Source organism: Pyrus communis, chromosome 9 (genome assembly GCF_963583255.1).
Source record: "Pyrus communis chromosome 9, drPyrComm1.1, whole genome shotgun sequence".
In the NCBI taxonomy this organism is placed as follows: domain Eukaryota; kingdom Viridiplantae; phylum Streptophyta; class Magnoliopsida; order Rosales; family Rosaceae; genus Pyrus; species Pyrus communis.
The window spans coordinates 22,309,746-22,331,809 of NC_084811.1; the positions used below are offsets into that span (position 1 = coordinate 22,309,746).

The 22,064-nt window shown below is 36.9% G+C and overlaps 3 protein-coding genes and 1 non-coding gene across 4 annotated transcripts; 2 read left to right on the forward strand and 2 right to left on the reverse strand.

Moving 5' to 3' along the window:
- Positions 1–1,796: 1,796 nt before the first annotated feature.
- LOC137744525 (uncharacterized) lies at positions 1,797–2,297 on the forward strand. Its single transcript, XM_068484320.1, has one exon. It carries the CDS (start codon positions 1,797–1,799, stop codon positions 2,295–2,297), a length of 501 nt encoding a protein of 166 aa, XP_068340421.1.
- Positions 2,298–11,080: 8,783 nt separating this feature from the next.
- LOC137744112 (VQ motif-containing protein 17-like) lies at positions 11,081–11,933 on the forward strand. The gene has a single exon (XM_068483980.1). It carries the CDS (start codon positions 11,219–11,221, stop codon positions 11,750–11,752), a length of 534 nt encoding a protein of 177 aa, XP_068340081.1. The 5' UTR covers positions 11,081–11,218; the 3' UTR covers positions 11,753–11,933.
- Positions 11,934–16,943: 5,010 nt separating this feature from the next.
- Positions 16,944–21,856, reverse strand: LOC137746195 (probable plastid-lipid-associated protein 13, chloroplastic). Its single transcript, XM_068486269.1, has 7 exons — positions 21,551–21,856; positions 21,041–21,162; positions 20,873–20,956; positions 20,633–20,729; positions 19,823–20,039; positions 18,230–18,282; positions 16,944–17,249 (listed from the first exon to the last, which is right to left on the reverse strand). The coding sequence occupies exons 1-7, from the start codon at positions 21,830–21,832 to the stop codon at positions 17,163–17,165; spliced, it is 942 nt and encodes a 313-aa protein (XP_068342370.1). The 5' UTR covers positions 21,833–21,856; the 3' UTR covers positions 16,944–17,162.
- Positions 21,857–21,988: 132 nt separating this feature from the next.
- Positions 21,989–22,061, reverse strand: TRNAA-UGC (transfer RNA alanine (anticodon UGC)). Its single transcript has one exon. It is a non-coding gene; the product is annotated as a tRNA-Ala (tRNA).
- Between the last annotated feature and the right edge of the window lie 3 nt (positions 22,062–22,064).

The window sequence follows — 22,064 nt, forward strand, 5'->3', positions numbered from 1 at the left end:
TTATAGTCATAATAGTCAATGGTACGTTCACTCTTGGTTGTCTTGATATGAACTTGTATCTCTCTTGTTGTAATAGGCTTGCTGAGAGTAAAAATTCTTCCTTTTACCAAGAGACAAATACGTTTGGTGACTTAGCGAGTAACTAAATGAGGCAGGAGATGATGCAATGGGTGTCTGAATGGCCAAGATCTCCTCACTTGGTAGAACTTGACTTCTACTTCCCACTTGTTGATAGGGGTTAACCATATGGGGGTTCCCTTGGTATGTCTTTACTTCGGCGGAGGCGTGGTTGTAAGCCTGTGTCATCACCTTAGAGTAAGTCTTCCAAGTGTTAGCATTGATCATGTACTTGAAGAAACAGTCTCGTAGGCCTGCCGTGAAGGTTTTAAGGGCGGTCTTATCATCAGCCTCAGCGCAGCGAAATACTCATGGCTGAAGCGGCCAGCATACTTTCGTAGTGACTCGTCGGGCTTCTGGCGAATAGTGTACAAGTCATCTGCGGAATGTAAGCAATCTGTCTGGAAGATGTGTTGAGAGACAAACAGTTTCCTCAGTTCCTCAAATAAGTCTACTATCTCAGGTGGAAGACGGCAATACCAATTCAGAGCTCCGCTAGAGAGGGTAGAGAGGAAGATAATACATCGTTCTTCGTCAGTGTCATTTGGTATGCCATGGTGGACTCAAGGAGGTTAAGGTGTTCAATCGGGTCCTCTCTTCCAGTGTAAAGTTGTAAGCCAAGCTTCTGCTTTGTCTTTGCTTGGAGGGGGTGTCGAGGATTCTCCTTGTAAGACTATCTCCAATGGTTGGGCTAAAAGCCAAATTTTTTAGCCCGGAAAATTTAGCTTTTAGCCCAGAAACAACTTTTCTGCTCCAACCGTTCTGGCCTAAAATTTTAGCCCGGGATTATTAAATAATGAACTTATGCAATTTTTTTTGTTAAATTAATTTTTTTTAAAAAAATAAATATGTAGACTATCGTAAATTAATTTTATGAACATTTTAATTTAAAAAAAATTAAATTCCGATAAATATTGAAAAATCACTAAATTTCCCACAAAGCAAGCCGTCAACTTTTACCAATCTTTCAACCCTGGGCTAACTTTCAATTCACCAACCTTTCAACACCAAATTTTCAATTCACCAACCGTTGAACACCACACTTTCAACTTTCACCAACTATATAAACACCAAACTTTCAACTTTCACCAACTATATAAACACCAAACTTTCAACCAACCATTCACCACCAAACTTTCAGAAATCATCCTCTATATAAACATATGTCCAATATTTGTTGATCACACAACCTTTCAACCTTCAATCATCCTCTATATTCACCCATATTTCAACTTTCAAAGAGTTTTTGTTTCCTAAAAATCCTCAATATCTCATCAATGGGTGATAGAAGAAGGCGTAGTATGGCAATGCAGATGGCACAATACCAAGCAAGGATGGAGATTGAGGATGCAGAATTGTTCAATGCTGAAGTTGAACTATTCAACTCGTTTATGCAATCTGAGCACAATGGCGAATCTTGCCATCGTGGTTCTGTCACGGGGCGTTCATATGTGCAGCGTGATAGAGAAGAGTGTCATGATCGAATGATGAAAGATTATTTCATCGAGCGTCCGAGATTTCCTGCTCATGATTTTCGGAGGCGGTTTCGGATGAGGAGAGAGCTTTTTGAAAGCATCTTGAATGCAGTTGTCAATCATGACCACTACTTTGAACGGAGGGTAGATGCCACAGGCCGATAAGGTCTATCACCTTATCAGAAGCTCACATCTGCTTTTCGCATGCTAGCTAATGGATGCTCTGCAGACTCAACTGACGAGTATTGCCGCCTTGCAGAAAGTACTGCTATTGAGAACCTGAAGCGCTTCTGTAAGGCAATTGAAGGCATATATGGAGCCACATACCTCCGCAACCCAAATCGTGTAGACTTGAAGAGGCTTCTACGCAAGGCAGAAAAAAGAGGCTTCACTAGCATGATAGGAAGTCTCGATTGTATGCATTGGGAGTGGAAGAATTGTCCTACTGGTTGGGCTGGCCAATTCAAGGGCCGTCATGACAAACCAACCATCGTGCTCGAGGCTGTGGCGTCTTACGATACATGGATTTGGCATGCTTTCTTCGGCGCTCCTGGATCAAACAACGATATCAACGTTCTTTGGTCTTCTCCTTTATTCGATAATGTTGTCAATGGATGGGCACCAGAATTTCGGTACAAGGTAAATGGTAATAGGTATGAGCTAGGTTACTACCTAACTGATGGTATTTATCCTTATTTTGATTAGTGCCAACTGCACCATCTTCGCTAACAGAAACCCATGCCAAGCATAGAGCAACATCTTCCTCACAAGTCCAATTACGACCTCTAATATGCTCTCTTGCCATGTTGAACAATTTGGAAATGGAAAGAAATGGTAGAAAGATAAATTGGAAGAATTGTAAGAGAAATTTGAGTTTTGTGTGGATGTTTGAACAAATACATAGGTATTTATAGAGTTTTTGGGTGAATTTTGAGTTAAATAATTTTTTTTTAATTATTTTAACCGTTAGATTTAAATTTGGGCCGTTAGATCTTTTTTTTTACCGTTAGATTTGATTATATTTGATCTCAGCCGTTGGATTCAATGTATTTTAAAATAACATATTTTAAAAAATCAAATTTGAATTTGGACCGTTGGATCAACCAACGGTCCTTGAAACACATCCGTTGGATTGCAAAAATAGCCGTTGGACTTCAGCTGGGTGGCCGACAACCCGCTGACAGCGGGGCCCACCCTGTCGGGCACGGACTGCAAGCGCTCCGCGTGGGGCGCGTACGCGAGTGAGCGGGCCGAGACTGGCCTTTGGGCCAGCGAGTCCAGTCGCGCGGGGGGGGAGGGGAATCTGGGGGGAATTTGGCCCAATTTTAACATTTGGCATTTAGCCCAATGTTTTAGCATGGGTTGGAGATGGTTTGGGGGGGAAATTTGGGGGGAAATTTGGCATTTAGCCCATTGTTGGAGATGGTCTAAGAGGGCCAGGCCTAGGTTGGTTCCAGTCAGGTATTTCGGCCTGACGTCCGGCCTTCAACATGTTTACTTCCTCAATAAGTTGTAGGACAAGGGGGTCTTGAGTGGAGTCAGGTACTGCTAGATCATTCTTTCGTAAGTCTCCATCTTCTTTTGGAAGTAGGAAAGCTTGATCAAGGGCATGAGATTTTTCTTTGGACTTACCGTACTAACTTCCAGAGCGAACCTGTCGAAACGCGCTCGAGTCCCCCAGTACCTTCATATTCCTCTAGGACATGTCGCTCATTCCCTAGATTAGTAGTTGGCTTGGGGCATGAGAGAGGACCGAATCTTTCAGAAACCCTTGGGTCATTAACCTTTGAGCTTATATGGATGGGGTTCCCTCGACATTGCCTCAGGAAGTCCCGACAGTCACGATAAATGGCTTTTGATCCTTCTACTCCTTCTGCAAGATTGTGCCTTCCTCCACTTCTCTTGCTTCGGGTTTAAGCAGCTGGGTCGAGAGAGGTCTCATGTTGATCAACACCTTGATGAGTAACTTGCTCCCCAATAGGGATATCCATGTTGAAGGCAGGTGATCCTCTGTGTTGGGGGGCACCCAAGTGGTGGTTGACTTCCTCAGGGGCGATGAGTTCATGTGTTTGAGTATGCCTAGCTTCATGGAGCATCTCGAAGAGCTTCTCATACTGCTCTTGGAGGATCTCATTCTTTATTGCTATCTTGTTGTTCTGAGCCTTTAGCTCATCGACTTTAGCCTGAAGAGCAAACTTATTTCGTTCCTTCTTTCATTACTTCGCACTAAGTGCGAGGGGGTGTTGTTCTGCGTGTTGTGGCTCTCTTCACTCCCCATGTTGGAAATGGATACCTGGTCGAAAGAAAGTGTACGAATGGTGGAAACCAGCTTAACAAAGATGGAGAGAGTAGGAATAAGTGCGATTCCCACAGACGACGCCAAATGTTGATGCACAAAATCGGCGAGGACTTTGGTACAACAGAAAGTGTCAAGTTTGTGACCTTCGCTAAGTTGCTCTGGTCATTAGTGTGGATAAGTATGTAAATGAATAGAGACATGGAAGCAAATAACACAAGATGTATGTGGTTCACCCAGCTTGGCTACATCCACGGAGTAGAGGAGTTCTCATTAGTTGTGAAGGGTTTACACAAATACATAGGTTCAAGCTCTCTTTTTGTGAGTTCTAGTGAGTTCTAGTGAATAGTTTAGTACAAATGACATTAGGGATTATTGTGGGAGAGTGATCCCCTTTTATAGAAGAGAGTTTCTAGCTTTGTTCTGACATTGACACGTGTCGTGTTGTGATTGGCCTCTGATATTTACACGTGTCGCGCTGTGATTGGCTTCTGATACCGACATGTGTCGTGTTGTGATTGGCCTCCTGATTGGAGGAAAAGTCTTGTCGGTCCTTGACGGTGCTGTTGAACGGTGCTTAGTAGTTTCGGGATTTGTCAAGTATGGTACAAACAACGGTAATTTGTATTTATTTTATTAATATTTTTTTCTTAAACCCTTCTTTCACCTTCCCTGTGAAACAGATGATAATTAGGTGGCATAGCAGAAAAATCACCATGTGATCGCCGAAGGAGGGGGTGGAAGCACCATCATCTCATCATGTGGTTATACAGTGGAGGATGATGATATTGGAGAGAGGAGGGAGGAAGAGCCAAGACAAATGGAATATTCTCATCTACTGAGTTACAAATACTATCAATCAAAACAGGAAACGCTAGTAGAAAATAAGAAAAGAATTTCTAATTCTTAAAACAAATCAACATCAGATCTCAATGAGTCCCTGTTTGTTCACATACGTTAGTTAATTAGTTATTACTTGTTATTAATTAAGTCGTATAATTAAGTTGGTAGCATACACAGGGGAGACACTGCCATGCATGTCAAGGATTTGCCTTGACGAGAACATTTGGGTAATCCTGGAGGACCGCAAATCGACCATGAAAGCAACTGATAACAGACATGCAAAAGGTTTACTGTGTGAATGCAATACTTCTCTACTGAAGCAGCCGACGACCTTTGACACAAGGCACATAAAAACGAAACAGTAAAAGTAAAATTATATTAAAATCTCAAGTGAGTTGTTGAAAATGCAGGCAGTTACGTAGGACTTGATTTGCTGCTGCAAATGTTTGACAGATAATATAAAAACATGCCATGAACTGGTCTCTAAAAGTAACTGATTAGATATTGTTGATCGTTAACTATTGAGATTAGAGAAAATCTTGCGTGGGTTAGTAATATACGAACTATATGTCTAATTATACATTACATGGCGCATGCATGCTCACGTAGCCTTAGTAGGGGGTTTGGATTTTCTCTAATAAGTTATTGGCCTAAATCTTTTGATTTGTTGGTCATGTTTTATTTTATATAGATACGCGCGCTAAAATTATTTTTTTTCCCCTGATTATGCTATAAAAACCTAGGGCTTCAGTCAAATTACCTTGGTAGGAAGTACATACTCGTATTTAATTATGTCGGTTGTTTTTGTTTGTTTTTTCTAATTTGATAGCTAGAAATAAAAAGAGATACACATACATATAAGAAGAAAAGAGAAGATGTGTAGTTATTATTTCCATACCTTATGTAGTAATTAACTTATGGGGCTAGAGACGTAAGGAAAGAAAAAAAGAAGTGTGTAATCATGATTTCCCATATGAATATGATATTAGCGGAAATAAGAAAATTATCAGTCCAGTGGTAGTACCATAGACACTACACTCTCAAAATGCATGCAGTAATTAAGATGGAATCGTGAGATTCATACTCATGATCACATGGAAGAACTTTATTTCAAATTTAATGTATACATATACAGGCTGTTTGGACTGAATTTTGCATTGGGCCTATTCGATGCCCAATTTGCTCAGTTTTGTCGTGGATCCAAGAAGCCCTCCTTCACACTAACGATGGCAACTCAGCCGGTTTTTTTACAGAAGGAAGATGCTTTCAGATGACAGTTTGGTAGTTTCACAGGGATAAAGTTGAGAACTTATTCTCTGATAGTAGTCACATCAGCAACTGGGATCAGAGAGGAATGATCTCAGAGGAAAAGCTTAAACTCGAAGGAAAGCTTGTTCTATAAAGGCAACAGAAAGGTAGAAGACAAGAAAACTCAACTCAACATACATGAAGACTTCAAAGCTCTGCAATCTATTTTTTAGAAAATCTTTATTAAACAAAATAAAAGAGTGAATTCTTTCACTTTCTTCCGTGGAATTAGTTAACAAGGTCTTGCATCTTTCTACATCTCCTGAAAATAATCTCCCACTAAGAATCCTTTTTGTTGGATCGTATTATAACGAATTCTTTGAGAGTTTTTAGGAAATACATTTAATTTTTATTAAATTAATAAAATTTATAAGACAAAGAAAGATAATAACTACTAATACGAATAATAAAATGGTGGATTATCGTATGTGTGTGTATATATATTATGTAGAAACATGTAGAAAGATGAATAGGTCCATTTATTTATATATTTATTATATTTTATTAATTAATATATATTTAACTTACTTTACTTATCGTCTTTTCTTTCTCATATAACTTGCTTTACATTCTGTCTAACGTTTACATGAGAATTGCAAACTGAGGTAAAATGAGATTCGATCAATTTGTGATTATCACTTGATATAACACAAATAAAATATATGAAGGCCTTAGTAACAAGGCACAGAAAAGAACTTAATATATATTTATTCCTATGGTACAATCTTTTAATAAAAAAAATTGATTTACTTGTGGCACAAATTAACGATCTAACAATAACAACATACAAATCATTCCGTTCGTCTAAGCCAACGATGGCACACTAGGGAAAAAAAAAAAAAAAAAAAACAACCTAACTCATTTGAAAGAGCCTAAAATCCTACTCAAGGCTTCAAAGAGCATTTTTTCATACGATCTTTGAACAAGATCATCCAGCTAAGCTTACAAGAGAAGAGGGATGTTGTGCAACCCAAGTTCTAATTTTACCTAAGACTAAATTGTAGCAAAGGTCCTTGATTGATACCATGAGTTTATTTTTCGTCTTTAAATTCTACTAATAATTTGTCTCGTCCTCAAATTATGTCACTTTGTTGCACCAATAGTCATTTTCTTTAACTCTATCAACTCATCCGTTAAGTTGAGGGGATAAAATAAGAATTTTATAAAAAAATAAGAAAATAATTTTTTTTTTAAAAAGAAATACTGGGCTCTTCAAGGATTGAGAAAGAACTCCTTAAAATAATTTTTTGCAGAGATGATCTTTACATAGTGATTTATAATACGAACGGTTTTTTGTTAAAAAAAACAAAATATGAACGGTTTTGATCATAAGTAAGAAATTTGGTGAATAGGCCACAAAGTATTTTGAAGAGAAACTCTTCCTTAACTTTACGGAGTCAAGCTAACTATAAAGAATTTATAAAAGTTGAGATAAAAAAAATTCTAATTGCTCCATTTTTCTCATGTTATTATTTTGTTTTCATCTTTGGATAAAATACCCATCTTACCCCTTAATTTCATAGAAAATTTGACGGAATTACGAAAGGGACACATGCGCAACACATTACAAAATTCAAAGACGAGAGCAATTATTAAAAAGTTCATAGACCAAAACTAAACTTATGGTATAGTTTAAGGACTTCTGCTATAATTTAACCTTTTATCTAATTAAGAAGGATGTCAAGATTTTATTAAAATAAATAAAAACAAAAAACAAAAAACAAAAAAAAAAGTTCAAAATTCAAAAAAGTGGCCTCGCACTCTTTCTCGTTGGATTGGCTCCCACATCGGAGCCACAGCACGCACGTCGCCACGTGGCAGTTGAGATTGAGTCTTCGCGGTGAGTGAAAAGATGCCATCACATAATATCTTACCATATCATGCATATGAGTTGGGCCGTGGGCCGGCCCAAGCCGGCAAGCACGAGACTCGTGTGCTCTCCCCGATGACGCAAACACCATCATCATGGATTCAAGGGTGTCAGTTCATCACGTGCACATCCGACGGTTATTATTCGCCGAATCAAAACCGGAAGATCTTTCACTCGTACACTCAAATATCGAATAAATAATATTACATAAAATATTTTATCTGCCGGCTATCAAATTATTTAAGAAAAAGAGTTTGAAAATTTTGAGTTTTAATGATAAGGAAAAAATAAAGGGTAAAATGAATAGTACCATGTTTGACTTTTTAATGTAAAAATATGGTTTTTCGTTAAAGTGAACAGTACCGTGAGATTTTCGTTAAAACTCCCAATTATTTATCATGCTCTCCACCAGGAAAAAAAATAAAAAGCTCTAATTAAATTCCTAATTTCTTTTATTGTACAAATTATTAATCTTTGATGAATGGTAGATCTCTCATGCATCTTGTTGATGCATATACAATCAAACTGTGCAGTTTGATTTATAGACACGAAAATGTGTGTTTAGTGTCGGTTTTATACAACAATGTTATTCTACGAATAGAGCATAGAGACTTAAAAAAAAAAGTGTTTCTGCCTAGAAACTTTTTTCTGCTTTACATGTGGTGCAGTATTCTAGTATAATGCGTTCCTGGGTTTGAAGCTCTCTCTCTTCTGAATTATTGTAATAATTTTAAAATCTTTCCCTTCTAACGGTAAGATTAAAAAGTAAAACACCATTTAAGGGTTGCGTTCTCATTGGCATGACTTCCTTTCCCTGCATGCATGAACGTGTAAAAAGGTCAAAAAGTTTAAGCAGTTGAACAAATTGTTCTGCAAACAGTCATCCGCCACTGAGCAAAATTCTAACCTAAACATTTTGTTTATATGCCATGCATTCATGCATACCTTCTAGTAGCATTATCAACATTTCTTAGCAGGAATTTTGGTTTACTCTAGTCAAAACAGGATGATTTATCGTATATGAATCTCGTATTCTTGAGCAAAACAAAGAGAAACAGTTAAATATAAAAGAGATTTATATGATGAATACTAAATCCTACAACAAATCATATGCCTATTTTGTTTTGTTACAGTAAAACGAGACCTCTGTTAAGAAAATACTGCTAATTAATCTAGTATTTAGGCCTGTCCTAATCTCACTTATGCCTAGTTGCAAAATTCTACCGAATGTTTTCATTTGTCCATTACATGCTATTATATCGTTTTGCTTTCATCATTTTATACATGATGCCTAGTGCGAGACCCATTCTTAAATCCAGTGCAAAGACACTGTCAATATAATTATCTTATGAATTTGTAAGATAATTAAGAGTTAAACAAATGAGTTTGTTTGGGTTTTGCCTAAGTGTTTGGGATCGAAAGCTCCGTAAGTGAGTAGTGACAATACTTAGAACCGGCCATTCATGGTAGGTACTCTCTGTACGTGTAGCTATGAGGTGAAAGCATATTGACAAAATTAATGGTTAAGAGATCGACATCCAAGTCGGTTTTGCAATTTAGCAAGTGAGATATACCTCATGCATCCGTACAAGTTTGCTTTTATATACATAACTATGAAAGATAATTAGATTCTCTTACGTAAATAATCTTCCATTGTTTAAGTACTCAACTTAATTAGACCAATATTTAACAACGTCCATGTTATTATTGGTTCATATCGATAGTTTTGTAACATAACATATCTCACTGTTTGTGGGTAGATTGATCTGAATACGATGGAATAGTGTTGCCCTTATCAAAATAGATATCGTCCCAAAATTAATTAGTTTAATTATTGTCAAACTTTTGGATGAGGTAGCTTTCAAAATTAACATGGTCTTTCCTTAGTGACATGCATGATTTGAACTCGTGATATGTGCTTACCCTCCTAGGTTACAGTTAACTGCATTTAAAGAAAATGCAGATATATATGTAGTCGATATGCTATAGGTATGCTGTCTTTATTGTTGATACTATAGATATCGATGTTGTGAAGTTAAAGTTGTCAATATATGGTCGTATAGAAGAACTGTAAATACATACACACACATACCAGTATACACAGCTAATTGAATTATTTTCTTCGATTCTACCCAGCTACAGGCATCATGCACTCAACTATTGCCGCGTGCTTTGCTGGATTGTACACAGTTTATTTAGATTACTTTAACCTAAAAAATGTGGTTGCTCGTCGGTTTGCTTCTCATAGCAAGTTTTAGATCTTGTTGAATTTGTATTGGCCTGAAACGCGGGATTAGGTACCGCTGTCGTACGCTTGTGCAAGCCATGAACCGGCCATGACTTTGTTTTTCTTCTACCTACACGTACGGTTTTGTGTAATGATCCATATATAATCCATGCATAATGACATATTACCCATATGGAGATGGAGAGGATAAGTGAACTTTTTCCTCATAAAAAGTTTGTAGATACAGAGATTGGTCATTAGTACTACGATCTAGTGCTATTAGATATACACATATATACTTCTTAAAAAGAACCACTCCGACTACATTAATTTTCTTATTTTGTGGCCCTTGCATCTTCTTATTGGTTATCACTATTAATACCATGTTACATTACCACACTAGACAAAACTAGACTATGCCAAATGCGTTAAATATGAATTTTATGAAGTATATCAGTTTTGTGTGTTTAAATAGCATATTAAGTGATTCAACCCTAACTAACAAACTGCATGCATTACAATTTTACAATTGACATTTTTTTTTTGGACAAATGATAGAACAATCTACACAAACTTTATTTTACGGGGGAGGGCGATTCAAACACAAGACCGTTGACTTATTAGTTACAAGTTGAATGGAAAATTGGGATGATTTGAGGCATGTCATGTATGATAAAGATACATCGTACAACTTTGCACATCTTCTACCAAAACATAACATACATATAATATACACATACAAATTATAATGAAATCCCAATTGGAAAAGAGGGGACCAATGAGTTCCATTAATCTCTCCATTGACTCTTAACATTTTGCCACACAAGGATTCATCCAACCCCTCCCTCCAAAAGCCAGCCTTTGTCTCCCATCTTGTTCTTTTTCTTAGTTTTTTTCCATTTGTCCTCCCAATTTAAATTAATGACAACTAACCACCCCTTCTATTATTCTTTTCCCCTTACATATAAACCTCACCTTCACCACAATTCTAAACAAATATTACACCAACTTCCTCAATCCCCCTATCTCTCCCAGAGGACCCAGACCCCTCTCTTTCTTGTTTCTCTCTCTAGATATTTCCCATGGAGGAGGCTCAGACACTAACCAACAAGCAAACTTTCTGCTTAAATATGCCAGAAGCACTTGCAATCCACAGACACTCACAAACAATATCAAAACCAAAGCCCAAAATCCGAATTATTCACATATATGCCCCAGAGATCATCAAGACTGACGTGGCAAACTTCAGGGAGCTGGTTCAGAGACTCACCGGAAAACCATCGGAAAACGGCGGCTGCAGCAACAGGAGGAACAACAAGAAAAACCCAACAAGTATACCCAGCAGAGAAGAACCCAAACCCAGCAAAAAGAATGCATTGATCATGGCTGACAAGATGAGAGCTGGGTGCAAGGGATTTGTGGACCAATCGAGAGAAAGAATTAAGGGAGAAGAAGGGCTGATGTGGAATGCAGAAAAATCTGGTGGGTTTCTTGAGAGATTTGCAGATTTGGAGGGGTTTATTCAGGAATTTGGTGGTGAATTTCCTTTGCTGCCTACTATGGATGCTCCAAATTCTCACCTCCTTCATGGCTTTGAAGGAACCCAACTTGTCTAGAAGGTCAAAAAAATTAATATTTTCTGTGTAATTCAAGAAAAATCTGTGGTTTTCATTAGAGTAGTCTGAAACATTTTGTTTAATTTTCTTGGGATTTTGGAGGGTTTTAACTTAATTCTAGTGAAATTACTTGTCTATTCATCTGTCTTTGCATTTTTCTAATTTTTCTGATGTTCTTATCTGTCTCTATTAATTTCTTGTGTAAAGATTATAATATTACTTTAATAAATAATTTATTTGTTTTTTTAGTTTTTAATTGAATAATTAATATTTAACCTTTTGGATGTGGGAGTTGCTACTTGTCGTATGTATGTGGGGTCCACCTGTTTGTCCGGAGGGAGTGGACAATTAGGGGGCGTTTGTTGCGCCGGACTATCTCGGACTGAATTAGCTTAAAGGACTAAGCTGGACTGGCTTAGACTAGACTAAACTGGACTAACTTAGTGAAGCGTTTGGTGCAGTATTGGACTAAGAAGCTGGATAATAACAAATTCTAATATTATTTTATTTAATATATAAATTATTAATATTTTATTATGATCTTATCTTTTTCTCCATCTTTTCCTACCATTTCCGTCCCACTCTTTTCCTCTTCTCTCATCGTCCCACCCTCTCCCTCTTTTTTTCCTCTCAGACATCTCAATTCATGTCTCTTTCTCATTCCTGGTCAAACTCCTTATTGATTCCAGTCTCTATTTCTTTGTCTTCCCTCCCTCTCTAGCTATGCGTTGTTCGAACGGAACCTCACGGCTCCAATTTTCCCGACGAGATGCAGGTTTTCCCGATGTGTTTTTTGGCCAACCCTCATTAAATTGGATGAAGTTAGCACTGCCAAAAAATTCATCACCATCCCTGGACCGAGATCTTAGCTTTGCATGCTTGAATTTGTCATGGATTTGAAGAAGTCCAAACAGGCCGAGACTTCCAGGCCATTTTCCAACCACATTCGATCACATTTTGGCCTCGATTCAAGTAAAATCGTAATCTTGTCACTCCCAGCTTTAATTTGGTATATTTTATATGAAAATTGGTTGTGAAATGGATCTGAAAGAGAGTCGGGAAGTTAATGATTGATCTAGGTGATCGGCGATGACGAGGAGTCTATCGGGAGTGGTCGTTGAGCATGACAAGGACGAGAAATAGAGGATAGTCTTAGCTAGTCCCATGGTTATTGGGGGGTCTCACTAAGACCTCTTAGTGAAGGGTTTTGTCCATGCTAGTCCCCTTTAGTCTCATTAATGTTAGTCCCAGCATGAAACAAACACAGTATTGGACTAATAGTTAGTCCAGTCCAGTCCAGTCCCAGTTAGTGAGGGCAAACAAACGCCCCCTTAGGGTTTGGTAAAACCAGGACTTAAAAACATTACCAAAGAGAAAAAAAAAAAAAAAAAAAAAAAACCAGGACTTAAAAATAGGAACGAGTTGAAAGGAAAACTATAGGATTTTGGTAAGGGAATTGTTATTAGCATTTTGAAAATATTATTTTACATTTTAAATTTTCTATATTTAAAAAAAAATACATTTATTAAGAATGTAGAATAAAAATTTTAAAATACCAATAACATTTTCTTTTTGATAAACGTAATACTTTTCTTGCAAGAATCTTGTTGCAACTAATTAATTAATTATTTCCTGATTAATTAGTTAGTCCCTCTCAGAAACTTCCAATTCTTTTATTGCCCATATGAAATTAAACACATTTCTTGATTCTGCATAACCCACTTGTTCCTCATCATAAATAAATAAATAAATATATATATATATACATATATATATATATGTATGTATGTATGTATGTATGCATATATAACTTGATTTAATACATACGTCTGCCTAGTTGGTTAGTGATTAATAACTTGAAACCCATAAAATAGAGTAAGAGAAAAGTACCGATGAGGGATGGTTTAGATTAGGGCTTCATACCAAAAATCTCGAACCGATAATTTCGGTATATGAATAAAATAACCGAAACCGAATTGATTTTTTCGGTTTATTTAAAATTGGGAGCACGGAAAAAAATTTCAGTATTTGGTAGGTTAATTTAGGTAAACTGATCTTTGCATGTTCCTTGGGCCAACGCCGTAATCCACCGTCCCAAGACGCCAGCCATTTCTCCAAATCTGGCGCCGATTCCCGTCTGAGGCAGCTGGTATCCCTAGCCCTAAAATCAAATTCGAAATATCTTACCTTGAACGCCGGAGAGAGCACACATATGTGAGGTCGATCGACGACGAGATGATAAAGTAGTTGGTGGTGGGGAATGACGCTGGAGAGGATAAACAGAGAGGGTCGAAGGGATATAAAGAGAGAAGGTCGAAGGTGGTGTAGTGTGGCCAGAGAAGTTGCAAAATGAGTCGACAGAAAGAGAAGGACCCAACAAGGAGAGAGTTGATTCTAAACAGAGGTTTAAGATTCAATCTCAAGGAAATCCAACAATTAAAATTAATTCATTAATAAATGAAACTTTAACGAAAAGTTCCAAATACTATTCACTTTAAAGAAAAACCACATTTTTACAATAAAAAGTCAATCCTGATACTATTCACTTTACATTTTATTTTGTGCTTATCGTTAAAACTCAAAGTTTTTAAATCATTTTCATTAGTTTTCCTTTTAATAAAAGCATTGTCAGTTTGGTTTGGTTTAGTTTTATCCAACAAACCCTTCATGGATTCCGAATACCATACTAAAAATTTCAGCAAGTTTCGGTTTTGATTACCTAATGATTCGGGATTACGAGTTTAGTTTTTTGGGGACAAGTTCAGTACGTTCGGATTGAATTCATTTTTCTTTTTTCGTCGTAATTTAGATGATTATGTTTATCTATTTTCTAATACTATTTTATATAAATATCCCATCTGCAAGTGTACGGACATTGTACATTTGTCCTTATCGTAGGAAAAGGTGCATGCTTCCTTCTTGGGGCTTCCCCAAAATGTGGCTATTTGATTAGAACTATCTATATTTCAAGTCATTCTTCAAATGTTGTTAAAAAAAGAAAAAAAAAAAAGAATGTCTTTATGTATATAAATAGTTACTGTAGATTAATCTGTTTTATGTCTATTTTCTAACGTTATTGTATATGATGTCTCATATGTAATTATACGGACAACCTATGTGTATATATGTATGCGTTATGGATTTATCGACCTACTCTATGTCAACAATGTCCTTATTAAAAGAAGTGGCAAATTGTTTGGCCAAATTGGCCTTTATGTTTTGTCAAAGTTTCTTTGTATTGAGACCTTCTTAATGTTATCTCAAATGTCCTCATTGATATTTAATAAAATTGCTACTGCTATCTTTTTCGTCTACATAAAAAGTTGCACAATTTATTCTTATGGCTACTTCAAAATGCATTTATTTGACCGCAACCATTTGTATTTTAAGTCATCCTTCAATGTTGTTCCTAACTAGAAAAATCCTCCATTAACCTACTCTTACACCCGCTTAGTGTTGATAATATACTTTATTCAAAAAAATATCCTTTGTATACGAACCAGTTTGATCGTCTATAATTGTGCGAGTGAACACATTTGGTTAGATAAACTTAAATTATAAGAACTAAAAAAAAAAAATTAAAAAAAAAACCCAATTTCACAGTTTATATTAATGGTTGACTTAAGAAACAGAGGCGGAAAGTCAAGTTTTTGTTGAATTTATTATTTGCAAATAACTAAGATGGCGGTGGGACTGGGATTACTCAAGGCACCATTTGTGCCTCCGACAATGCTTTAATAGTGTCATCACACAAAGACCGTACACCAAGAGTCAACCATTAAACATATTTACATAATTTGTAAGTAGATAGAGAGCATTTACGACAAGTTCTTGTGTTTGATTTCTCTCTTTGCTAATTGTTATGTGGTTGTGGGAGAGGTAGAGTCAAACACAAGACCTCCGCAAGTGTAAGGATGAATTCTCTTGATGGTTGAGTAGCAAGCCCCGTTAACTTCACTCAAGTAGTTCAGAGTATTTATTGTTACAACTGAATAAAATGCTCAATTCTCACTAATCCCATATAAATTTGTTTAGGCGATTTTGTTACCTCTAATTTTTATCTTATATTCTTCCGGTAATGTATTAGACCGGATTCAGAAGTAGAATCATGGAAAACCGAGGCAGTGGTAACTTGGGGAGGCTTCAAACCCTAATGAAGAACGGTTTAAAATCGATATCTAGTGGAAGGTGTTACAAGCCTACATCCTCATACCACAAAGACTTTTTAGCCGAAATGGTCCTTAAAATTGTTAGAACTCCTAATTCTGGTCCTTGAGATTTAAATTGATGAAAGTGATCACTGAGATTCTCCATCATCGATCATTATGGTTATTCAATGAAAAAACTCTGTTCAATTAAAGAAATCACCAATTCAAGGGGAAGGATTGATTTGACAAAAATATCTTCAATTTAATAGAAAATTTTCACAAAATGATCAAAATAATTGACAACGAACAATCTAAACAACCACTTCTATCAATTTTAAATCTCAAATACCAGAGTCGGAAGTTATGCCAATCTCAGAGGCCATTTCAACTAAAAAGCCTACCACTAATCAAGCAGAATCATATTTGAATGCATATTTCCGAGTATACGGTATAGGAAGAAAATATCATACCATCCTATAGAAATTGATTTGAAGTTGAAGCTACACCACATATTCTACACGTCCAAGGTTCCTTAAGTTTTAAGTCAATTCAGTAAGGATTAGAAAAAATATTCTCATCACCAGGCCAAGGAAAACCAAACAGACTAATCAAACCAAAAAGAAAAAAGGAAGCGAGTTTCACTCTCTTTTATCCTCTGCACCGTCCGCGGATTTCTAGTCACAAGATTGAATAAATTAACGGTGGATTAAGGTGCAGAAACAAGTAGAGGAGTGCACGAGGAGTAAAACGGGAGCGTGAAAATCATTTTCCGAATTAAATATTGGAATGCCCTTCCAGTTGATGTAAGGTCAAGGCTGAGAGGCTGCGAGCCTTGATGTGAAATTAGCATGACAGCAGAGAGCACATCTTAGTCAAACAACGTGGTGCAATTTAGTCAAGCATTCTCACACTTGACACCAACCTTTAATTTAGCAAATATAATCCCTCTTCTTATCCAGTTAATCTCTAATTAGTAATTTATCACACAACTAAAAATAAAAGACATTAAAAATGCTCAAGACTTTCAGAGGACAACAAACCCGAACCCAACTCAAAGTTTGGTTCATTGACTTGACTTTTAGTATTTTACAAAGACGGAAACATTTCAACTAATTTTAATATTTTCATCGCCGATTATTTGGAAGAATTTCGGGACATAAAAAGGAAATAGTAAGAGAGGAAGTGGTAAATATAGAACTTTTTTTTAACTAAAATATGTGGAAAAAGTAGAAAAGTTGAGTTATCTTACATAAAAGCACCTTTTAGCTTTCATACTCTATTACGCTTTCTTCCAGCGGAGACTCCAACCTTGTAAGAACTTCAGGAACTCCAGCAGCATCTCGTATTATCTGTACCAAACCCAGTTGCAGAACTCAAAACGTGATAACGTATAACGTGCTACACAGCAACTTCAATATATCGAACATTAAAACGATCTTATACGGTGATTACGAGTGAAAATGTTTCTAATGCACATACATTACTCACAGACCAAATACTTTACCACCTACAATTATAAGTAACGAACAGCGTATCACATATAGCCCCTAACGTACGCATCACTACTTTCACTATCAACCGTATGAGCAAAGCTTTTGGATGAGGTAAACCACTCAAAATTCAAATGTCTTAACTTTGACTCTACAAAACTTGTGTGCGGGGTTTGTGAAAATAGTGTTCAATCGTTCGTCTGTTGATGTAGACTTTAACAGTTAGAAAATCATACATGCTAAGTAAGATTTATTTATAGCAATATCCAGAGATAGTTCATATTATAAAACAGCACAGACTAATGAAATTAGTCAAGGTCGTTATCTAGTATCTAGTGAAAATAGTGGATTCTGAATACAAAAAAAAATAAATAAATAAAAACAGCATACATGATGCATTTATAAGTTTCACCCTCTTTACGAATGTATTTTAAAATTTAGAAAACTTTCTACCACACACATGAAAATGCATCAGATTAAATATTTTTGGAAAAACTTGAGGACTCTCAATTCTTTCCCATGGCAAGGAAAGGAAAATTTATTGCAGTTGCTACCAAGAAAAGGGAAATAACTTCATCTTCCTCTACAAATTAACTTCCTCATGCGAGATGTTTTACCATTAATTTAGCTATATTTTAAAACTATTTAAAACATAAATGAACCACCTGTTTTAAGTTTCACCACGTTTTGACATGTCAAACTAAGCAGATTAATTATTTTTTTGTAGCACTGCAATTCTCTTAATCATAGTGAGATAGGGGTCATATTTTTACGAAGTAAAACGCATGTGAAACAAATTGAAACTGAACCACAAGATTAATACGCAGTATAATGCTTACAAGTATCTCCGAATCAAGATAGGAGATCATGAAGAGTCTCTCAAAAGCTCCAGCTGCATGCACAAAGTAAATGATCAGCATGGATTCATAATAAGAACTGGGTGAACATAGAGAGAAATCAGTATGGGATGAGGGTAGAAAGTTATGCTTTAATTTATCATCTTGGATAGAGCATTAGCAGGGAGCAGCACATACTAACACAAATAACACGTGAGCACATAAACACTTAATATGGAGCTAGGTTAGCATATAGGCAAAAAATGAGATAAGGCAAAACTGGGCGAGGGTTATCGGATTGAGCTTTAGCAAGGTGCGACATATGCTACTACAAAATTGAATGAGGGTTATTGGATCCATTTTTTTTGTTTTTGAAACTAAGAAGTACTAAGCAATTTCGCTACATTCATCATTTTAAAACTAAGAATTGGATCCAAGATGGATACCAAACATCCCCTTAATATTCTGGATTCTAGGCTGCAAACAGATCAAGCATATTCAGCAGTTGATGCCACAATGTTTGAATCTCAGTCAAAAGATTTATTCTCTGGTTATGGCCATGCTTTAGAGCACCTTAGTATTTAGGACAACCAACAAAAAAATTCTAACTGACAGAGAGTAACATGAGAGACTTACATTTACAGATAGAAAAATCTCCTTCAAGATATCGTACCACTACCCATAGTCACCATCAATGACTGCCCCTTCAGACTTAGGTATTTATCATTTTGAGAAGGAAGAAGAAGCAGCTCATCTTTCAAGGAAAGCAAATGTTTTATAGCTCTCTTAATTACACCTAAATTCAATTAACTGGGAAATAAAGGGAAAACTTCTACTGTAAAAGGAAAGATTAACTATGGTCTAGTGGTATTCCTCCTCACTTGTAAGTGAGAGGTCTTAGGTTAGATTCTCGCCAAAGGCGAGTTTGAATCACATTATTGCTAGCCCAGTGTGAGGCTTAGCCCACTCCCCCACCCCTAGTGTAGATAATATTGTTTGTTCAAAAACCAAAAAAAAAAAAAAAAAAAAAAAAAAACTTTTTGTATATTTATAAAAAAAATGAAATAAATTAAAAGACTTAAAGAACAGCAACAACATTTTCAGAAACTTTAAGGTAGGCATATGACGTTTGATCAACTGCCAACAGTACCTCACAGAAGACTATTGGCACCCTTGGATTTACAGAAAGGAGACGTAACAGCTGATTAACATGCAGGGAGGGTTAGGATTCATAGGATAAAAGAACTCCCCAGCATCTTAGCATCTTTATCCCAAATGGTCAGTTTCCAACGTTCATATACTGTCTTAGTAAATACTAAATAGTACCTGACCACAAAAGAGCACATATTCTTCTGACTATGGCTTGATTGAAGTGATTCAAATTTCATAGACTGCAAAGAAATTTGCAAGCATCTTCTATCCCAATAGTTGGTTATCCATAATTTAATATACAAGTACTGTTTCATTGTGTATTACAAGCCCAAAACATGGCAGATATTATTCTGACAACACGTTTAAAGGAGTTTACTGGAGCTTGAGACTCAACTATGCAATTAAGATAAAGAAATAACTGGCTTAGAAAAGCATCACACTCACTTAAAGGAACTTTCAGCCCGCTGGAAAAGGCATCCCTAATAGGCAGAGGAAGTTGTTGCACTATGTTTACGGCCTGACCAAGTGCACCTTTTAGCTGGTCTGGTATTGCCTCTTCAATTACTTTTGGTGTCTCAAGAACCCCCTCAACATATTCCTCTTTCATTCGAACTGGACCCTCCACAGTTAACTTGGTTGACAAAGTAAACGTGCCCTCTATCTGCACAGCACCAGCGCGAGTTTCATAGTGAATGCTCAGATTAAAAAATTATAACAGACAAATAGAAGAAATGATAGGTAACATCATATCTAAATCAAAAGTATGGCTTCACTATTTCTTATCTTAGAAAATACTAGCAGAGTAAAACCTTTACTTCTTTCTCTCTCCCTTTCTCACTTTCATTTGTATCTAACAACCATATTACATGAATTTAATTAGACGCTATTTGCTACTATTCCTAAGATTCCAGGAAAAAGGATGAAAACAAGTTGCAAATTTTGGTTTACAGAGATCTACTGGCTGCTCTTGTGATGTGGTACCTCAACAAATTACACATGCAAGCCAAGGTTCTGGTGCAAACACAACCAACTTGCCCTAACCAAACACTGTTGTTATAGCATAAACCAACTTGCCCCAATCAAACGCTGTTGTTATAGCATAAATATGATTCATGTCAGTTCAATGTCCTTAAAATTGTGCTAGAGCTGTGATTTCACATGGATATGTGACAAGTGCGGTATTTACCCTGAGTGCTTCATCATATAATTGGACATATACAATGGACTGAGGACTTTTAAAGTAAAAATATATACCGAGTTCAACACTTTCAATTTTGCTGTAATCTTTGCATTCTCATCCTTGAGGACCACCTCCATTTTTGTCAAACTAGCCAAAGTTGAAGGAAACCTCCTGCGGCAATAGAAACATTGCTTAAATGCATTAATACAGTAAGCTACCTTTTAATTCAAACTTCAAATTAATTACATATAAAAACCCAGAAAATTTTCTAGACCAACCAAACAATGAAATAGATAAACGTGTGCAGCACTTACTCAAACAAAAATCTGGCAGCAAATAGACGTGGGCTTCCAGATCCAAACCACTCGAAATTCCATCGACCTTCCAAAAAAGGCGACCTGGGTAGCTGAACAAACCATTGAACATCTAATCCAAACCAAAAAGAAAAGGTGTTGTAATGCATTGTTCAGATATGCGCTTACGTTGTAGGACGTTGTGTTGGATTGACTCGTTCCAAAGCAGTTATCCTCTCATTCACATCAATCCGCTCCATGTCTGTTGTCTTCCCTGTGACTAACGCCTCAAAACCCCCAGCATCCTTAAACTGAAACAAAAGGTTTTCACATTAACTTTTTGACAGAGAAATTCTACAACAAGACCTTTTACTATTAATACAAAAGGTTCTTAAAAATTAAAATCAACATCACACAATGAACTAGAAAATTTGATCGAAAACGAGAGTTTAATTGTTACTATATGGGTCTCATGAGTTTCATTCCTATAAAATAGTGGGACACATATATGAAACTCAGTAATCCCGATCATTTTGAACCTGCATGCATCAGCACACTTGTAATTTGAAAATAGCAACCAAACAGTGCCTTACAATTGCCATGACTCTCATTGAAACTTCCTAAACAACCAATTAGTGCAAACAGCTAACTATTTCTCTTCTAATTAACAGAATTCTATGTAAAATTGCACAGGCTCACAGCGAGAAGCAGCGATTCTTTGGCGGCAAGCCTCTCCATTTCCTTAGCATACGCAGAAGAAGCGCCGGGCACGGCCTGCTGAACCATCGCCCGGCACACGGACCGCCGGAGCCGAATCATCCCCACTCCGGAGCATTTCCGGCGACACTGCGGCGACCTGCCAACGGGGACCAGCGAAGTGGCAGCGGTCGAAGAGAAGGACGACGACGGCGGTGAAGAAGGAGACAAACAGCGCGAGGCAATCGAAGAAACGGCAGAGAGGTGGCTCTGCACGGACGCCATTGGAGAGAGGGAAACCCTAGGGAGAGAGCTAGTGGCGTTGAATAGTCTGATGCTACAGTGAGAGGCGTGGTTGAAGGGTGCTTGGGAAGCTCGCGTGCGTCCGAGGGAGGGGTACTTTCGTCATTGGATAAATGAGGTTGACAAAAAAGTGAAATATGGAGATGCGGGGTATCGAACCCCGTACCTCTCGCATGCAAAGCGAGCGCTCTACCATGTGAGCTACATCCCCATC